Consider the following 15,390-nt stretch of genomic DNA (forward strand, 5'->3'; position numbering starts at 1 on the left):
TCTGCCAAAGTTTGCTCAAACTCATGTCCATCGAGTCAGTGATGTCATCTAACCATCTCATCCTCTGTCACCCTCTTCTCTTGCCCGCAATCTTTTGCAGCATCAGGGTCTTTTCCTTAACTTTAAGAAAACACTCTGAATCTACTACCTCTCAACTTTAGTACTTTGTTATTCAAGAAGCTTTCCCAGCAGATGGGGGAAGGGGATGAGAGAGTATGGGGGTGTAAGGAAGAGTAAGAACAGGGCATAAAGAAGATGATCTCTGTGTTCACTGTCTTGGTGATGGTTTCCCAGGTGCCTGCATTTATCAAAATGTATATTGGTATACTCTATGTGTAATTTATAATATGTAAATTATAACTCTGTTTTTTAAAAAACTTTTCAAGGACTGAACTCTTCGGGGGCAGAGCTTCTATTTTTTGTCTTGGTAGTGGTCAAGTTAATTTGTATATTGGGACCACGAATGGAGGCCACCCTAGTGACTTGGCCCACGTCACAAATCTAAACCTAAGACTGCACTTACAGGGAATGCCTGTCAAGGAAACCTAACTTACACTGATCACAATCCTCCAGCTCAGCCTAGCCAGCTCACTTTACCCTAGAAAATAGGGCTTGCTCGTCTTCTGACTAAATCCCAACCTCCTAACCGAGCATGCTCTTCTAATGCTCTAAAAAGCTAGTTCATGCCCCACATCCCTTGGGAAGCATGCTCCACATCTAGTGAGGCCCTGTCCTCCCCCAATCCGTCAGTGGTGTTCCGTTGAATAAAGGACATCAGACTTGTTACTAAACTGTTTTAGTTTTGTCATGTCCATGGAAGTCCTTAACCCAGTAGTCTTAGTACTTGAAATGCGTGAGAAGTCAATTCAGTCTTGTCTGACTCTTTGTGACCCCATCGACTGTAGCCTGCTAGGCTCTTCTGTCTGTGGAATTCTCCAGACAAGAATACTGGAGTAGGTTGCCATCCCTTCCTCCAGGGTATCCTCCCAAACCAGGGATCGTACCTTCATCTCTTATGTCTCCTGCATTGGCAGGCAAGTTTTTACCACTAGTAACACCCATGAAGCCAAGAACTTGACATAGTGAATCCTAACTGAAGGGACTGAAAAGCTTGGGAATGTTATTGTGTATCTGCTATTCCTGATCAAAGAGTGTATATTTTAAATAATTCTTCCAGTGTATTTGTGGATACACGCACATAGAAGTGAAAATAATTCTTTAATCATCTGAGGAAGGTCTTTTTTACCCCTTTTTTGTTTTGAGAAGCTTTAGAATAGGGCATGCACACTAGATTCACTCTGGCATTGAAGCACTTTGTTCAACTGCTAATTCGCAATGACTCTTCTTTCCTTGTTGCAGACTCTCCTTCCTAATGCCTCGGAGACGGGCACTGACAAAGGACTGGTTTCCATTCTTAGACCAGAGCAGAGTATGTGCACTTGGCACTTGGAGACATTAGACCCTGAGCCTGTCCAAAATGTGGCCATTCCACTGTCCTACTCGGAAAGCGGTAACCTTTCTATCATCAACTCCTTATTACTGTCCAGAATGCAGGACTTGTGGGTGAGAATTTAGAGATAACTATAATCCTATTAAAAGTGTTTATTATAAGTATAGTACTTTGAATTAGAAAGGTTTTAACAGCAGGGGAGTCAGAGAATTAGCATGATGAGTGAAAGCCCAGGAAGGGACTAGGATTAGAAGAACACATGTCTTCATTTGGAAAACACTGAAGGAGCCCTTGGAGAAACTGTGACAGACATGTCAAGAGGAGGGGTTGATTCATGTTGATGTATGGCTGAGACCAATACAATATTGTAAAGCAATTATCCTTCAATTGAAAATAAATTAAAAAAAAAAAAGGGCAAGACATGGTTCTCACACATTAGTTGATGGTTCTAGGCCAAGGAAGGTGTGGGAGAAGAATGGGGTATTTGGAGAATGGTGGACAGTGGATGTGGCTGGAGCCAGAGTGGGAAGGTCCTAGTTTATAATGTGAGGTCTTCACTCTTTGCTGAGGCAGCAGAGAGACTTTTGAAGCAGAGGAAATGACCTGATGCCTTTCCTCTCTCAAAAGGTTAACCCTAGAAGCAATGCGGGGAGTGGATTGGAGGGGGCATAACAAAGTCAAGACAATACAACTTTCAGGACTCAAAATGAGAAATGAAGATCTGAACAGAGGCCCTGAGAAGGGGATAGAGAGGACAGGCTGGATTTGAGAAATTTGGAATATGGAATCACAAGATACAATGACCAGTGGTTATGGATTATTAAAAATGGGGAGCACAGACTTCCCATTTGGGCAGCTTGGAGATGATCAGAATAGTGATCAGATGGGGTATTTGTGGTGCTGGATGTCCTAGGTGGTTGGGATGGGGTTACATGGTGACTTCAGTTTGGCACGTTGACTCTGAGACACTTTTAGGACATCTGGATGGACTTGCATAGTAGGCAGCTGAAAATAAGGGCCTAGGGTGGAGGAGTGGGGTTAGATATCCAACTGAACAGCAGAATAGCTGTTAGTAAAGTCATGGAAGTGAGTGAGGTCATCCAGGCATGAACTTAGAGATTTAGGGAGGAAAATTATAGCAAATGATTTCCTAGTGCCTGCCACAGTTTTGCTGAAGAATAATTAGAAGACTAAGGAGTAGACAGGACAGTGAGAAAAGAGACTGGATGCCCAGCATTATAAGAAGTGGTAAATAGGACTTTGCAGAGAGGTCAAGAGAGTGACTGAAAATGTCCCTATGGTGGCACAATCCAGAGTCAGTGGTGGCCTTTAATGAGAGTCATTTTAGTGACACCATGAGGATGAAAACCAGATCGTAGTGATTGAGGAGTGAAGGTGAAGGGAGGAGATTTACATTCTCTTGAAGTTTGGTGGTAAAGGGAAGGCGAGGTTGCAATAACTAGAAAAGGAGGTAGAATTCCAAAAAGTGATGGGAGTTGAAGAAAAACAGATATATATAGCCAAAGGGTAATCACTTGATTTAAAAAAAATGATAGATGTCAAGCTTTCATCAAGGTCCGTATACAAAGAAAATTAATGAGCAGTGGAGTGTCAGTTACAGTACACATGCTTTTCTCGGGTGTGGTAAATGTTTGTAAATACAGGAAAAGAAGAGTGTGAAAGAAGAGCATAGAATTCTGGGGCAGAGTCCACTGGGAAGCGGTGCACACTGGGTGTCTCCATTGCGGAGCTGCAGAATTCCAGCAGTTGATGGAAATTAAGAACCAGCTGTGGGAGCGATTGAATGAGTTTATGAAGCTGAGATCTTAAAGTACTTTAAACTGGTTTACCTTCTTGTGTCTAAACTTCTCCTCTTGAGCCCACCACACACAGTTCTTTGCATGGAATTGAACTAATGTCAAGTGACTTCTTTAAGTTTTGTCTTGGTTAAAGGTTGTGAATAGGATTCCTAATAAGAGCTGTTTTAACCATATTATGAATGTAAATTAAATACCCTAAGGGGATTCCCAGGTGGTGTTAGTGTTAAAGAACCTGCCTACCAATGCAGGAGATGCGGGTTTGATCCCTGGGCTGGGAAAATCCCTTGAAGGAGGGCATAGCAACCCACTCCAGTATTCTTGCCTAGAGAATCCCATGGACAGAGGAGCCAGGTGGGCTATGGTCCACAGGGTCACAAAGAGTCAGACACAACTGAAGCGGCTTAGCATGCAGGCATGCAAATACCCCAAATTTATTTTGTGTTTAATTGTGCACATGCTGTGTCTAATACATGAACCTGGGGTTCTTGAGATCTTTTATTTTTTCCTCTTTTATGTATACACAAAGACTCTTCCAGAGAGGAGGAGAGGTTGACACCATCTTTCTTCCTGTTGAAAGAGTTAAGTGAAAAGTGGACACCCTTTTTCTATTTACCAGGATCTAATGAAACCTCCTCAGAATCTAAAGAAAATGTGTTTAGGAAATGCACATATTCAACAGTTGGCATACGATTTCCAGGTGTTCACGGGGCTCCTGAAACCCATTCTTGGACCCCAGCTTCAGAATCGCTGTCTCTTCTGATGTTTTCAACTCTAAAGCAGAGGTTGGCGAACTGCAGAGCACAAGGCAAAGCCAGCTCAGGGCCTGTTTTGTGCATAAAGTCTTATTGGGACACAGCCGTTCACTTACATATCATCTGTTGTGATATGTAACATATCAGGTTGCAACATATCAGGTTGCTTTCCTGCCACGGGGCAGGGTTGAGTAGCTGCCACAGAGACCAGAGAGTCTGAACAGCTTCTAAAACATTTACTATCTGGCTCTGTACAGAAAAGGTCTTCCACAGCCCATTACCTCATATAACTTTACCCTCAGTCCATGAGGTAGTACAAAGCTAGAAGCTCTCCACTGAACTTCTGTGTTGGGTGTTCTTGTAAGAGTGGGGTTCTGTTTTTCTGAGTGTGCTTTGAATATATAAGAATTCTTAGTAACTTCCTGATTTCCCATCCAGATCCTATCCCTGGTGGCTGTAATTTGGAATTTGATGTAGATATCGATCCAAACATTTACTTGGAGTATAATTTCTTTGAAACAACTATCAAATTTGCTCCAGCAAACCTAGGCTATGCGAGGTATGTCTGTCTCCCAACTCCCAAAACTCTTTTTAGGATAAGCATGACTCACTGTTGTGTAGACTGAGTAAATTCTCTCAAAATCCATAGTTCTCCTTAGCAGACTTGAACTGCTTTTTTTTTTTCCCAAACAGAAGTAATTTAAGCTTTGTTGTTAATACGTAAAGTGTCGTTTACAGTTAGTATTGTTTCCCTCCTTTCTTATGAAGAGCCAAATGTTGTCTTTATTAGGAGCTTAGAAGTACATCTTAGTTTTTGTAAAGAATTTTAAATATAGAAAGCATTTTGGGGACTCCCCTGGTGGTCCAGTGGCTAAGACTCCGTGCTCCCAGTGCAGGAGGCTGGGGTTTGATCCCTGTTCAGGGAACTAGACCCACATGCCTCAACTAAGAGTTCACACGTTACAACCAAATATCCCATGTGTGGCAACAAAAACCGGATGTAGCCAAATAAATAAACATTAAAAAAGAAAGCATTCTGCAGCTGTGAAACATGCCTATGTTTGTAAGGATTTATTCTTTTAATTAAAACTCTGCCCTAATTTCTACTTTAAGAGTAATGATAGATAACATTTGAATACTCTCTGTGTATCATTCACAGTGCTACTGAATACTCTATGTTCTTTGTCATTTAATCCTTAGAATTTTATGAAGAAGGGGCTGTTGTTCTTATTTTACCGAGTGGTGCCCTAAGGGTTGTTGAGATTCAGTGACTTGCCCACATACACACGGCCAACACGTAGCTAAGCTGGCAGCTGATGCAGCCTGACTGATACTCGTATCTGGTTAATTAACCATACATACTGCTTCTCTTTCCTTAGTGATGCCAAACTGGGAATCGCTGTTGCAGAAGTTTGAAGTTTTGATTCCTTTTTACATTAGTAGATGAGATTTGTAGCATGAGAGATTAATGTTCAGCTTTGTTGGTTGATTTTAGAGGCGCAGATCCTCCGTCATGTGACGTCAAGATGGGCCCGGACTCCAGGTGGAGGTTGCAGTATGATGTCTATCAGTATTTTCTGCCCGAGAACGACCTCACTGAAGAGGTGTTGCTGAGACATCTGCAGAGGATGGCCGAGGTGCCTCAGGTGCAGGCCAATGCTGTCAAGGTAAGTCTGATGCCTGTAATTCCTGTAGCCAGACTGTGACACCTTTGTAAGAGCTGAGAAGGGGAGAAGCTACCAGGAGCTTATTATTATTACTATTTTTACTGTTTTCTTGGTCTTTCTAGGATTCTCATTTTATCCTCTTTGATTTCATTGTCATCTTGGGAGTCAATTCCAGTGACATCCCAGAGTAACATTGGCTTTTGAGGAGGTGCATGTAAATTTTGTTATGTTTTGTTGCAGCCATGACTGTGGCTGGTTATCTTGAACTATGGGTGGAAGTGGGTGGTCATTTTCTATGTACTCCCATAACTATTAGATTTAAAAAGTTGGGAAATATAAAGTGTATAGTGTTTTGAGAAGAAATAATGTGAAACTATTTAAAGATATATGCATTATCCTTACTATTTAAATGCAAGTACAAAGTTTGTAACTTGCAGCAAAAATTTTCTCTGAGCTTTTGAACCCCTGAAAACTCTTGCTACTCCTCAAGTGTGGGGGTATAGGCTGGCAGCACTGGCATCACGTGGGAATTTGTTAGAGTCATAGATTCTTAGGCTCCACCCCAGACCTACAGAATCAGCGTCTGTATTTTATGATCCCCAGGTGATTCCTCTGCACATTAAAGTTTGAGACTTATACTCTCAATCATTTCTGTGGAGGGCAGGATTTTGTCTTTATGTCTTAAAAGGTACCTGATATCAGTCTGATAAACAAGGACATCTGTCAGTCTGATAGTTAGTGAGGAGCATTTTTCCAGACTGTTATGATCTTCCCAGAAAGTTGCAGACTACCAGATTATATAGAAGGAAGCAATTGAAATAGGGCAGCTGTGGGCCTTCCCTGGTGATCCAGTGGCTAGGACTCTGTGCTTCTGATGCAGGGGATCTGGGTTTGATCCCTGGTCAGGGAACTAGATCCCATGTGCTGCAACTAAAGATTCCACATGCCGCAACAAAGAATGAAGGTCCTGGATGTCACAACTAACACCCTGCACAGCCAATATAATTAATTAAATTTAAAAATATTGTGATTATTCACAAATTAGGAGCTCAATTCGAAAAGTTTGCCTTTGTACATAGGAAATTTCAAAGACCACTTTTATTCTCATGAAGCATATAAAACGTCATATAACAGAGTCTTTTTAGGTTGCTTTTTTTAAATTTTAGGCTGTAATGCACAGCTTAGCGCAGGACTAAGTTCCTAGTTCCCCAACTGGGATCAAACCCAGACCCTTGGCAGTGAGAACCCAGAGTCCTAACCACTGGACTGCCAGCTTCTAAGAAGCTTCTAATTATTCACTCCTGAAACTCTTAATATTATAGTTTTCTCTCTTCTGTTAGTAGGAACCTATCTGTGTGTGAGGGCTAAGTGGAGCTTTTGTTTTTATTACATGTATCCCCTATCTAAAAGAATGAAACTAGAACACCTCCTAACACCATACATGAAAATAAACTCAAAATGGATTAAAGACTTAAATGTAAGGCCAGAAACTATAAAGCTCTTAGAAGAAAACATAGGCAGTACACTCCTTGACATAAATCAAAGCAAGATCCTCTATGACCCACCTCCTAAAGTAATGGAAATTAAAAAAATAAATGGGACCTCATTAAACTTAAAAGCTTTTGCAGAGCAAAGGAAACTATAAACAAGGTGAAAAGACAACAACCCTCAGAATGGGAGAAAGTAATAGCAAATGAAAAAACTGACAAATAATTAATTTCCAAAATATATAAGCAGCTCAATACCAGAAAAACAGACAACCCAATCAAAAAGAGAGCAGAAGAGCTAAACAGACAGTTCTCCAAAGAGGACTTGCGGATGGCTAATAAACACAGGAAAACATGCTCAACATCTCTCATTATTAGAGAAATACAAATCAAAACTACAATGAGATCTCATGAGATACCACCTTACACTGGCCTGAATGACCATCATCCCCAAATTTACAAACAATAAATGCTGGAGAGTATGTGGAGAAAAGGGAACCCTTTTGCATTGTTGGTGGGAATGTAAATTGATATAGCTCACCATATAACCCAACAATCCCACTACTGAGCATATACTCTGAGAAAACCAGAATTTAAAAAAAGACACATGTACCCCAGGGTTCATTGCAGCCCTATTTACAATACCTAGGGCATGAGTCAGTGCTAATGAGGTGGATGAACACCTATTACACAGAGTGTAAGTCAGTCAGAAAAACAAATATTATATATTAATGCATAGATATGGAATCTAGAAAGCTGGTGCTGATGGACCGATCTGCAGGGCAGCAGTGGAGATGCCGATATAGAAAACAGACTTGTGGACACAGTGGAGAAAGGAGAAGGTGGGACGACGAATTGAGAGAGTAGCATTCAAACATATACATTACCATGTGTAAAATGGACAGCTAGTGAGACTTGGCTGTGTGATGCAGGGAGCTCAACCCTGTACTCTGTGACAACCTAAAGGGCTGGGAGGTGGGAAGGAGTTCCAGGAGCGGGGGACACGTGTATAACTATGGCTGATTCATGTTAATGTCTGGTAGGAACCATCACAGTATTATAAAACAATTATCCTCCAATTAAAAATAAATACAATTTTTAAAAACCAACCTTTAAAAGGGAATTATTGAAGTGAAGGACTAGAAGATAACACAGCTATATGTAATTTTTCTTATGCCTGTTAGACAAAATAAGTGGGTGCTCTCTGTGAGCTGTTAACCCCCACGACCTTTGTTGGCGCTGGCTCTCAGTGATCACTAGTGTTTGTTGGGCCCTCACTCTGTTTGGAGTATTGACAGGAGACTAGTGAGCAGGATGTATAAGGTTTCTGCCCTTATGTCTTTTATAGTCTAGCAGTGGAGAAGGCAATGGCACCCCTCTCCAGTACTCTTGCCTGGAAAATCCCATGGACAGAAGAGCCTGGTGGGCTGCAGTCCATGGGGTTGTGAAGAGTTGGACACGACTGACCAACTTCACTTTCACTTTTCACTTCATGCATTGGAGAAGGAAATGGCAACCCACTCCAGTGTTCTTGCCTGGAGAATCCCAGGGATGGGGGAACCTGGTGGGCTGCCATCTATGGGGTCGCACAGAGTCGGACATGACTGAAGCGACTTAGCAGCAGCAGCAGATGGGAAAAATTCTTTTACTTCGTCCTAACTAGTACATTTTACTTAATCATTATATCACATTTTACTTCAATTATCAATATATGCAAAGTCTTTCAATGTTTTTGTGTAAGAGCTTGATCATGTCAGCACGAACAGACTGTGTAGGGTAATCTTTCGACCAAATGAGTTGGTAAACTATTATATATAGGACGGATAGATAACAAACTGCTATGTATAGCAAGTGCATGCCTGCTAAGTCACTTCGGTCTAGTCTGGCTCAGCGACCCTATGGACTGTAGCTTTCCAGGCTCCTCTGTCTATGGGGATTCTCCAGGCAAGAATAGTGGAGTGGGTTGCCATGCCCTCCTCCAGGGGATCTTCCTGACCCAGGGATCAAACCAATATCTCTTAAGTCTCCTGCATTGGCAGGCGAGTTCTTTACCACTAGCACCACCTGGGAAGCCCGAGGTATAGCACAGGGAACTATATTCAGTATCCTGTGATAAACCAGAATAGAAAAGAAGATGAAAAAAATATATGTGTGTATAACTGAGTGACTTTGCTTTATAGCAGAAATTAACACAACATTGTAAATCATCTGTACTTCAATACATTAAAAAAAAGTCAAATGGCCTGGTGTAGGATTTAAACAAGAACAATGCTTTCATACTAGAATTTAATAGCACATGTAGGTGGGGTTATAATAGAAAAGCTTGTGGGGTTTGATTTTTTTAAACACTAATCATGCATTATTTTTGGCTTCAGGTGGTCACCCTCACAGCTGACGATAAGACAAGTGTTTCCTTCTCCTCTCTCCGGGGACAGGGTGTCATTTACAACGTCATCGTTCGGGATCCATTTCTAAACACGTCCACAGCTTACGTGCCCACTCACACGTACGCTTGCAGCTTTGAGGCAGAGGAGGGTAATTGTTCTTCCCTTGGTGAGTATGTAGATTTCAATTGTGAACTTTCTTCTTTGGCCTTGAAGAGCTTTATCAACTAGTAAAGAACTTCAGGATATTTACAAGTGCTTTTGTCTCGTTTATTCATTCATGCATTAAGCACACGCCTCCTGAGCACCTGTGTTACTCTGCTCTGTGCTCTAGGCACTGGGATAGAGGAGTGAACAAAATGGACAAAATACCTGCCCTCCTGGAGCCTGCATTTTAGTGGTGGGGGAAGGAGGCAGGCAAAAGACATTTGTAAAATACACAGTACCTAAGATAAGTGATGAGGACTAAGGAGCAAGAATTAAGTAGGAAAGGGAGATAACCAGTGAGGGCGAGAGAATTTGAGAAGCTAGCTAGGGAAGTCCTTACTGAACTGGTAACTTTAGGGGGAGACCCATGGCAAGGCGAGGAGCCATGCCCATGTCTGGGGTGGGGAGTGGGTTGCCAGGCCGAGGAGACAGCCAGCACAGAGCCCTCAACTGGGAGCCTGCTGGTGTGGCTGCAGGAGCGGGCAGCCTCACAGGTCCTCCTTTGAGCTACAGCTTTTATTCCGAGTGCAATGAAAAAGCATTGGAGGGCCTGAGCAAATAATACTATGATCAGTCTCATATTTTAATGGGATCACTCTGGTGCTTTTCTTGAGAAAAATCAGGGGCAAGAGCAGAAATAGGGAGATTGATGAGGAGGCCATCATAGTGTCCAGGAGAGAGAGGACAATGGCACTCAGGGTGTTGTAACATCATCCTGTGTGTGTGTATTTAGCATTTTATTCTGAAACAGAAAAGATGTAAAAATAATTCAAAGAATTCTGTATAATCTTCACCAACATTCCTCAAATGTTAGTTAACATGTTTGCTGTTTGCTTTTCATGCTTTATCTAGACATACACACATATCTACATGTTTTCCCCCTGAAGCATTTGAGAGTAAGTTGCAGACATAAAGACCCTTTCACCCTAAAATATTTCTGTTCCTTATACAGCCATAGTGACATTATCAAAATAAAATGAACATTGATATACTACTGTTACTTAATCTATAGATGTCAAATTTCATTGTTTGTTCCACTAATGTCCTTTAAAACCAAAGGAAAAAATTTTTTTCTGGTCTGGGGTCCACTTCAGTATTATATGGTGCTTTATCTTCTTTAATCTGAAATAATTTCTTAGTCTGTTTTTGTCTTTCAAAAAACTTTACCTTTTTGAGGCATACAGGTTAGTATTTATTTTTGTAGAAAGTCTTCAAATTGGGTTTATCTGATGTTTCCTCCTAACTAAGTTCAGATGATACATTTTTGGCAGGAATACAAAAGAAGTGATGGAGTGTCATTCTCTGCAGACACCTGATGTCTGTCTGTTCCATTCCTGGTGGTCATGATCCTGAGTACTTGGTTAGGGGTGTCTGCCAGGTTTCTCCACTGAGAAGTAACCATTTTTCCCTTTTGGAGAGATACTTCAAATGCAGGCAAATAACCGCTTCTCAAATTCTTCACTTGTTGGCTGGAGGATCCAGTGAACTTGCCTGAAATATTACCAGCGGGTTTGCCAAATGGCATTTTGCTCTATTTATCATTTCTTTCATGTTCATAGCTGTAGGAAAAAGGAGGGGGTCTCGGGACTGAGCTGATGGGCCAGCTAAGAAAGAGACTGGAAAAAGACCTTTGGATGTAGCAACAACTGGAGGCTGCTGGTGCCCTTGGGAGTGTTTCAGAAGAGCCTGATTGGAGTATGTTCAAGAACAAATAGGAGTAAAGAAATTGGAGAAAGAGTTCAAAGAGCTCTTTCAAGGAGTTTTCTATAAAGAATAAAGTCTGTTGGTTGTGGGAATTCCCTGGTGGCCCAGTGGCTAGGACTTGGCGCTTTCGCTACTGAGGCCCTAGTTCAATCCCTGGTTGGGGAACTAAGATCCTACGAGGTGCACAGTGTGGCCAAAAAATAAAATAAGTACGTAAGTAAAGTCTTTTGGTTGTGTTCAAGCAGGGATTAATTTTTGCTCTTCTCTGCTAGAGCTGTATCCCACCCAGTTTTCCAGTGCCACGTGCAAGAGCCTTGAGAGATACAGTGCAAGAAACCAGGCAGATATAAGTTCTGTGGTTTGATGGCTAAGCTAGATCTCGTCTGGGTTTTTATGTTCCTTTTCCCCTGAACTCTTTGCACCAGGGCCCCTCCTGATCAGAGCACTCTGGGCCCTGTCTTTCCACTTTAGATGGAGGAGAGGGAAAGGTCCCATCTGATTGTTCCTTCAACTCAGGGTGGAACCCTCCCGGTCATGTGAGTTCTATCACTTTCCTTTTCAACCTCGATGCACACTAGGATGACCTTCCTGAGCTTGGAGTAGGGAGGATGTATCCACGTTACCTCATTAAAAAAAAAAAAAAAATTTATTGGCGTATAGTTGCTTTACAGTGTTGTGTTATTTTCTGCTGTAGAGCAAAGTGAATCAACCGTACGTATATACACGGATCCCCTCTTTTTTGCCATTTAATTAAAACTGTTGCCTATGCCATAACCTATAGCGATGCTGTGATGACTAAAAACACTGGAAACGTTGGCTCTCCTCCATCCTCCCCTCCCACTCTCTATTTTACCTCTCAGTTCTACTTATGAAACCTTGTCTCCTCTCTGGTTTGCTTATATGTTTGACTTTCTCTCTCTTTCCTTCCTGGTGTTGTGATCGGAGATTCTTAGTTCCCCTCTGCTGTCTAATGTCCTGGAGGAACCTATCTAAACTGGGTCAGTTTTTATCAGGCCACTTGCTGTCTCTGGCGATTGTACTTGTTGGAAACTTCCACTAGATTTTCACTTGAAAAAATTATCCCACTAAACTGCATGTTTTTGTTATAATGATTGAATTGTAGAGCAGCAGTCAATCACAGGGCAGGAGGAGAAGGGGGCGACAGAGGATTAGATGGTTGGATGGCATCACCAAATCAATGGACATAAGTTTGAGCAAGCTTCGGGAAATGGTGAAGGACAGGGAAGCTTGGTGTGCCGTAGTCCATGGGGTTGCCAGGAGTTGGACGTGAATTAGCAACTGCTGCTGGTGCTGCTGGTGCTGCTAAGTCGAGTCAGTCATGTCTGACTCTGTGCGACCCCATAGACGGCAGCCCACCAGGCTCCCCTGTCTCTGGGATTCTCCAGGGAAGAACACTGGAGTGGGTTGCCATTTCCTTCTCCAATGCATGAAAGTGAAAAGTGAAAGTGAAGTCGCTCAGTCGTGTCTGACTCTTCGAGACCCCATGGACCACAGCCTACCAGGCTCCTCCGTCCATGGGATTTCCCAGGCAAGAGTACTGGAGTGGGGTGCCATTGCCTTCTCCGAACAACAACAAATAGGTCTGAAATAAGCAGGATGTGGCAGTAACTCTCGTTTCATCTTTCCTTTCAGCTCTTCATTCACAGAGAAACTGATATGTAGCTATACTCTATGCCCTGCACGTTCTGGCCTTCTATCTTGTGTTCTTTATCTAAAAGATAGTCTATCTAGGTCTTCATGGTATCCACTGGAATGCTTGAGTATTTTGTGTGTGTTGGCTTGTAGTTGGTTTGTAAATACCTCACATAAGTTTGTATAGGTGCTGGGTTTTTATTTTTAGTTCAGAAATTATTTTCTTGTGTTTATCTCAGAGGAGTCATGATGGTGGTGAATTTAGTGGGCCTATTTTTCCCTTCAGTAGGGTTTATCTTTTGAATTCTAGTTTTTGTATTTAAGTTTGCACTGCTTGAGGATCACAGGATTAGATTCTTCTGCTTCAGGGAGCATATTGTGCTTTATCATTAGTTATTAAGCTATATTTTTTTATGCAGAGCATAAATTGATAATGCGTAATTGATAAAATCGGTAGTGACTTGTTCACGCGTGACTTGTAGAATAATACATGTTCTTTTATTTTATTGTGAGTTTCGGTTAACTTCGTTTGTTAGGGAAAACTTCGGTGAACTTTCATATACCATTATCCAGCCTTAACAATTTTGATTCATGGCTGTTATCTTGTTTCAGTTATACACCCACCCGTGTCTCTGCCCCTCCACCCTCCTTTATCCCTGGATTTTTTTAGAGCAGGTACCTAATGGTCATTTTGCTTATGGAATTTTGGTATGTGTGTCTTAAAGAAAAGGGCTATTAAAAAAAATAGCCACAGTAGCATTAATACGAGTTTCAATGAAAAATATTGAAGGTAATTCCTTAATGGCATCAAATTAACAGCCAGTGTTGACCTCTTCCCAGTCTTGTTTTTCACCGTTCATTGGTTTGAGTCAGGTTTCACATGAGGTCTGTACGTTGCATGCAATTGGTGTGTCTTATTCCCTTGATGCCATAGTTCTCCCTCCCCACTCTCTCCTTTCTTTTTCTTCTAGTTTCTTTGTGAAGAAACAGAATTATTTGTTTTAGGCACACGCTCTTTCCTTCTCTTTTCCTCCATTCCCTTCCCCAAACGTGTCGCAGGTAGAATTGCAGACCCTTATCAGGAATCAGCGTTGTCTGATTTCTTTTTCTGTGGGACCTGCAGCCATTGGTATTCATCACCCACATAAAGTCACTAGAGGTGGCAAGAATGTTTCTAAAATAACTTATATACCCATGGAATAAATTATCACTTCACTCTACATTTTTTTCATGAAGCTTTTGTTCTGTACTAAATAGATACAAAGTGTCAAATTGGATGTATTATCCACTTAATTTTTACTCCTTTTAGGAAGAGTATCTACCAAAGTCTTCTTCACTCTTTTTGCCCTGCTTGGCCTCTTCATCTGTTTCTTTGGACACAGATTCTGGAAAACAGGTATTTTGTCTAAGATAGTTGCTACTTACATGCCTTGTGGTTTGTTTTTTTTTCCCCTGAAATGCTGCTGGGGAGTTTATGACCTGTAAGGAGAGTAAGCAACTGGTTATCTCCACTATTTTCATTGATTTGTAGCTGGGGTCTTTTAGTAAACATTTTACTGAATTACAGTGCATTTTAATTTTTTCTCTTTTCTCCACTAGGGAGTGCAAACTCCTCTTATTAAGCAGGGTATAAAGTTTGATTTGTGCATCCACCTTTATCAATTGCTAGAATGACTAGTTGACCAAAGATTACTAATTAGAAATCAGAATGTCTGTATACAAAATATATGTGGATTTTGGTGATGGTGATGGACGTGGTTTTGCACAAATCAGGCTGCAGATCAGTGAGGTTGAAATGTCTGTACAACCCTGGGAGGTTCAAACCGCAAGTGGGAACTCCACGATCTGCTCAGTGAAACCCAGTGAAGGGAGGAGAATATGAAATGTGCTTATTAAGTTGACTTGAATTCTTTGGATTACCTTTTATATAACTAACGTTTGCATGAGTGCTTAGTCACTCAGTGATGTCCGACTCTTTGCAACCCCATGGACTGTAGCCCACCAGGCTTCTCTGTCCATGGGATTTCCAGGCAAGAACACTGGAGCACGTTGCCATTTCCTCCTCCAGGGGGTCTTAACTCTCCTGTGTTTCCTGCATTGCAGATGGATTCTTTACCCATTGAGCCTAATGTTTGTAGTTACTAAAAAATAAAAAATGAACCCTTCATGTAATTCATTAACAGGGGATATAATGTTATAACAAGGGGAGAGTGAACGTCATCCTCATCTTAGAAAACTGTTTGAACTGATAAGTTGTTTGAAATAG

General features: G+C 41.5%; 1 protein-coding gene across 1 annotated transcript in view; it reads left to right on the forward strand.

Annotated features, from left to right (window-relative positions):
- The window catches only part of TM7SF3 (transmembrane 7 superfamily member 3), a 39,791-nt gene that overhangs the window by 14,975 nt on the left and 9,426 nt on the right, over nt 1–15,390 (forward strand). The window contains exons 3-7 of the mRNA NM_001076827.2: nt 1,360–1,510; nt 4,461–4,581; nt 5,518–5,689; nt 9,552–9,729; nt 14,434–14,520. Of these exons, the coding sequence (NP_001070295.1) occupies nt 1,360–1,510; nt 4,461–4,581; nt 5,518–5,689; nt 9,552–9,729; nt 14,434–14,520 (709 nt within the window). The remainder of the gene's footprint in view (nt 1–1,359; nt 1,511–4,460; nt 4,582–5,517; nt 5,690–9,551; nt 9,730–14,433; nt 14,521–15,390) is intronic.

Source organism: Bos taurus, chromosome 5, assembly GCF_002263795.3.
Source record: "Bos taurus isolate L1 Dominette 01449 registration number 42190680 breed Hereford chromosome 5, ARS-UCD2.0, whole genome shotgun sequence".
In the NCBI taxonomy this organism is placed as follows: Eukaryota; Metazoa; Chordata; class Mammalia; order Artiodactyla; family Bovidae; genus Bos; species Bos taurus.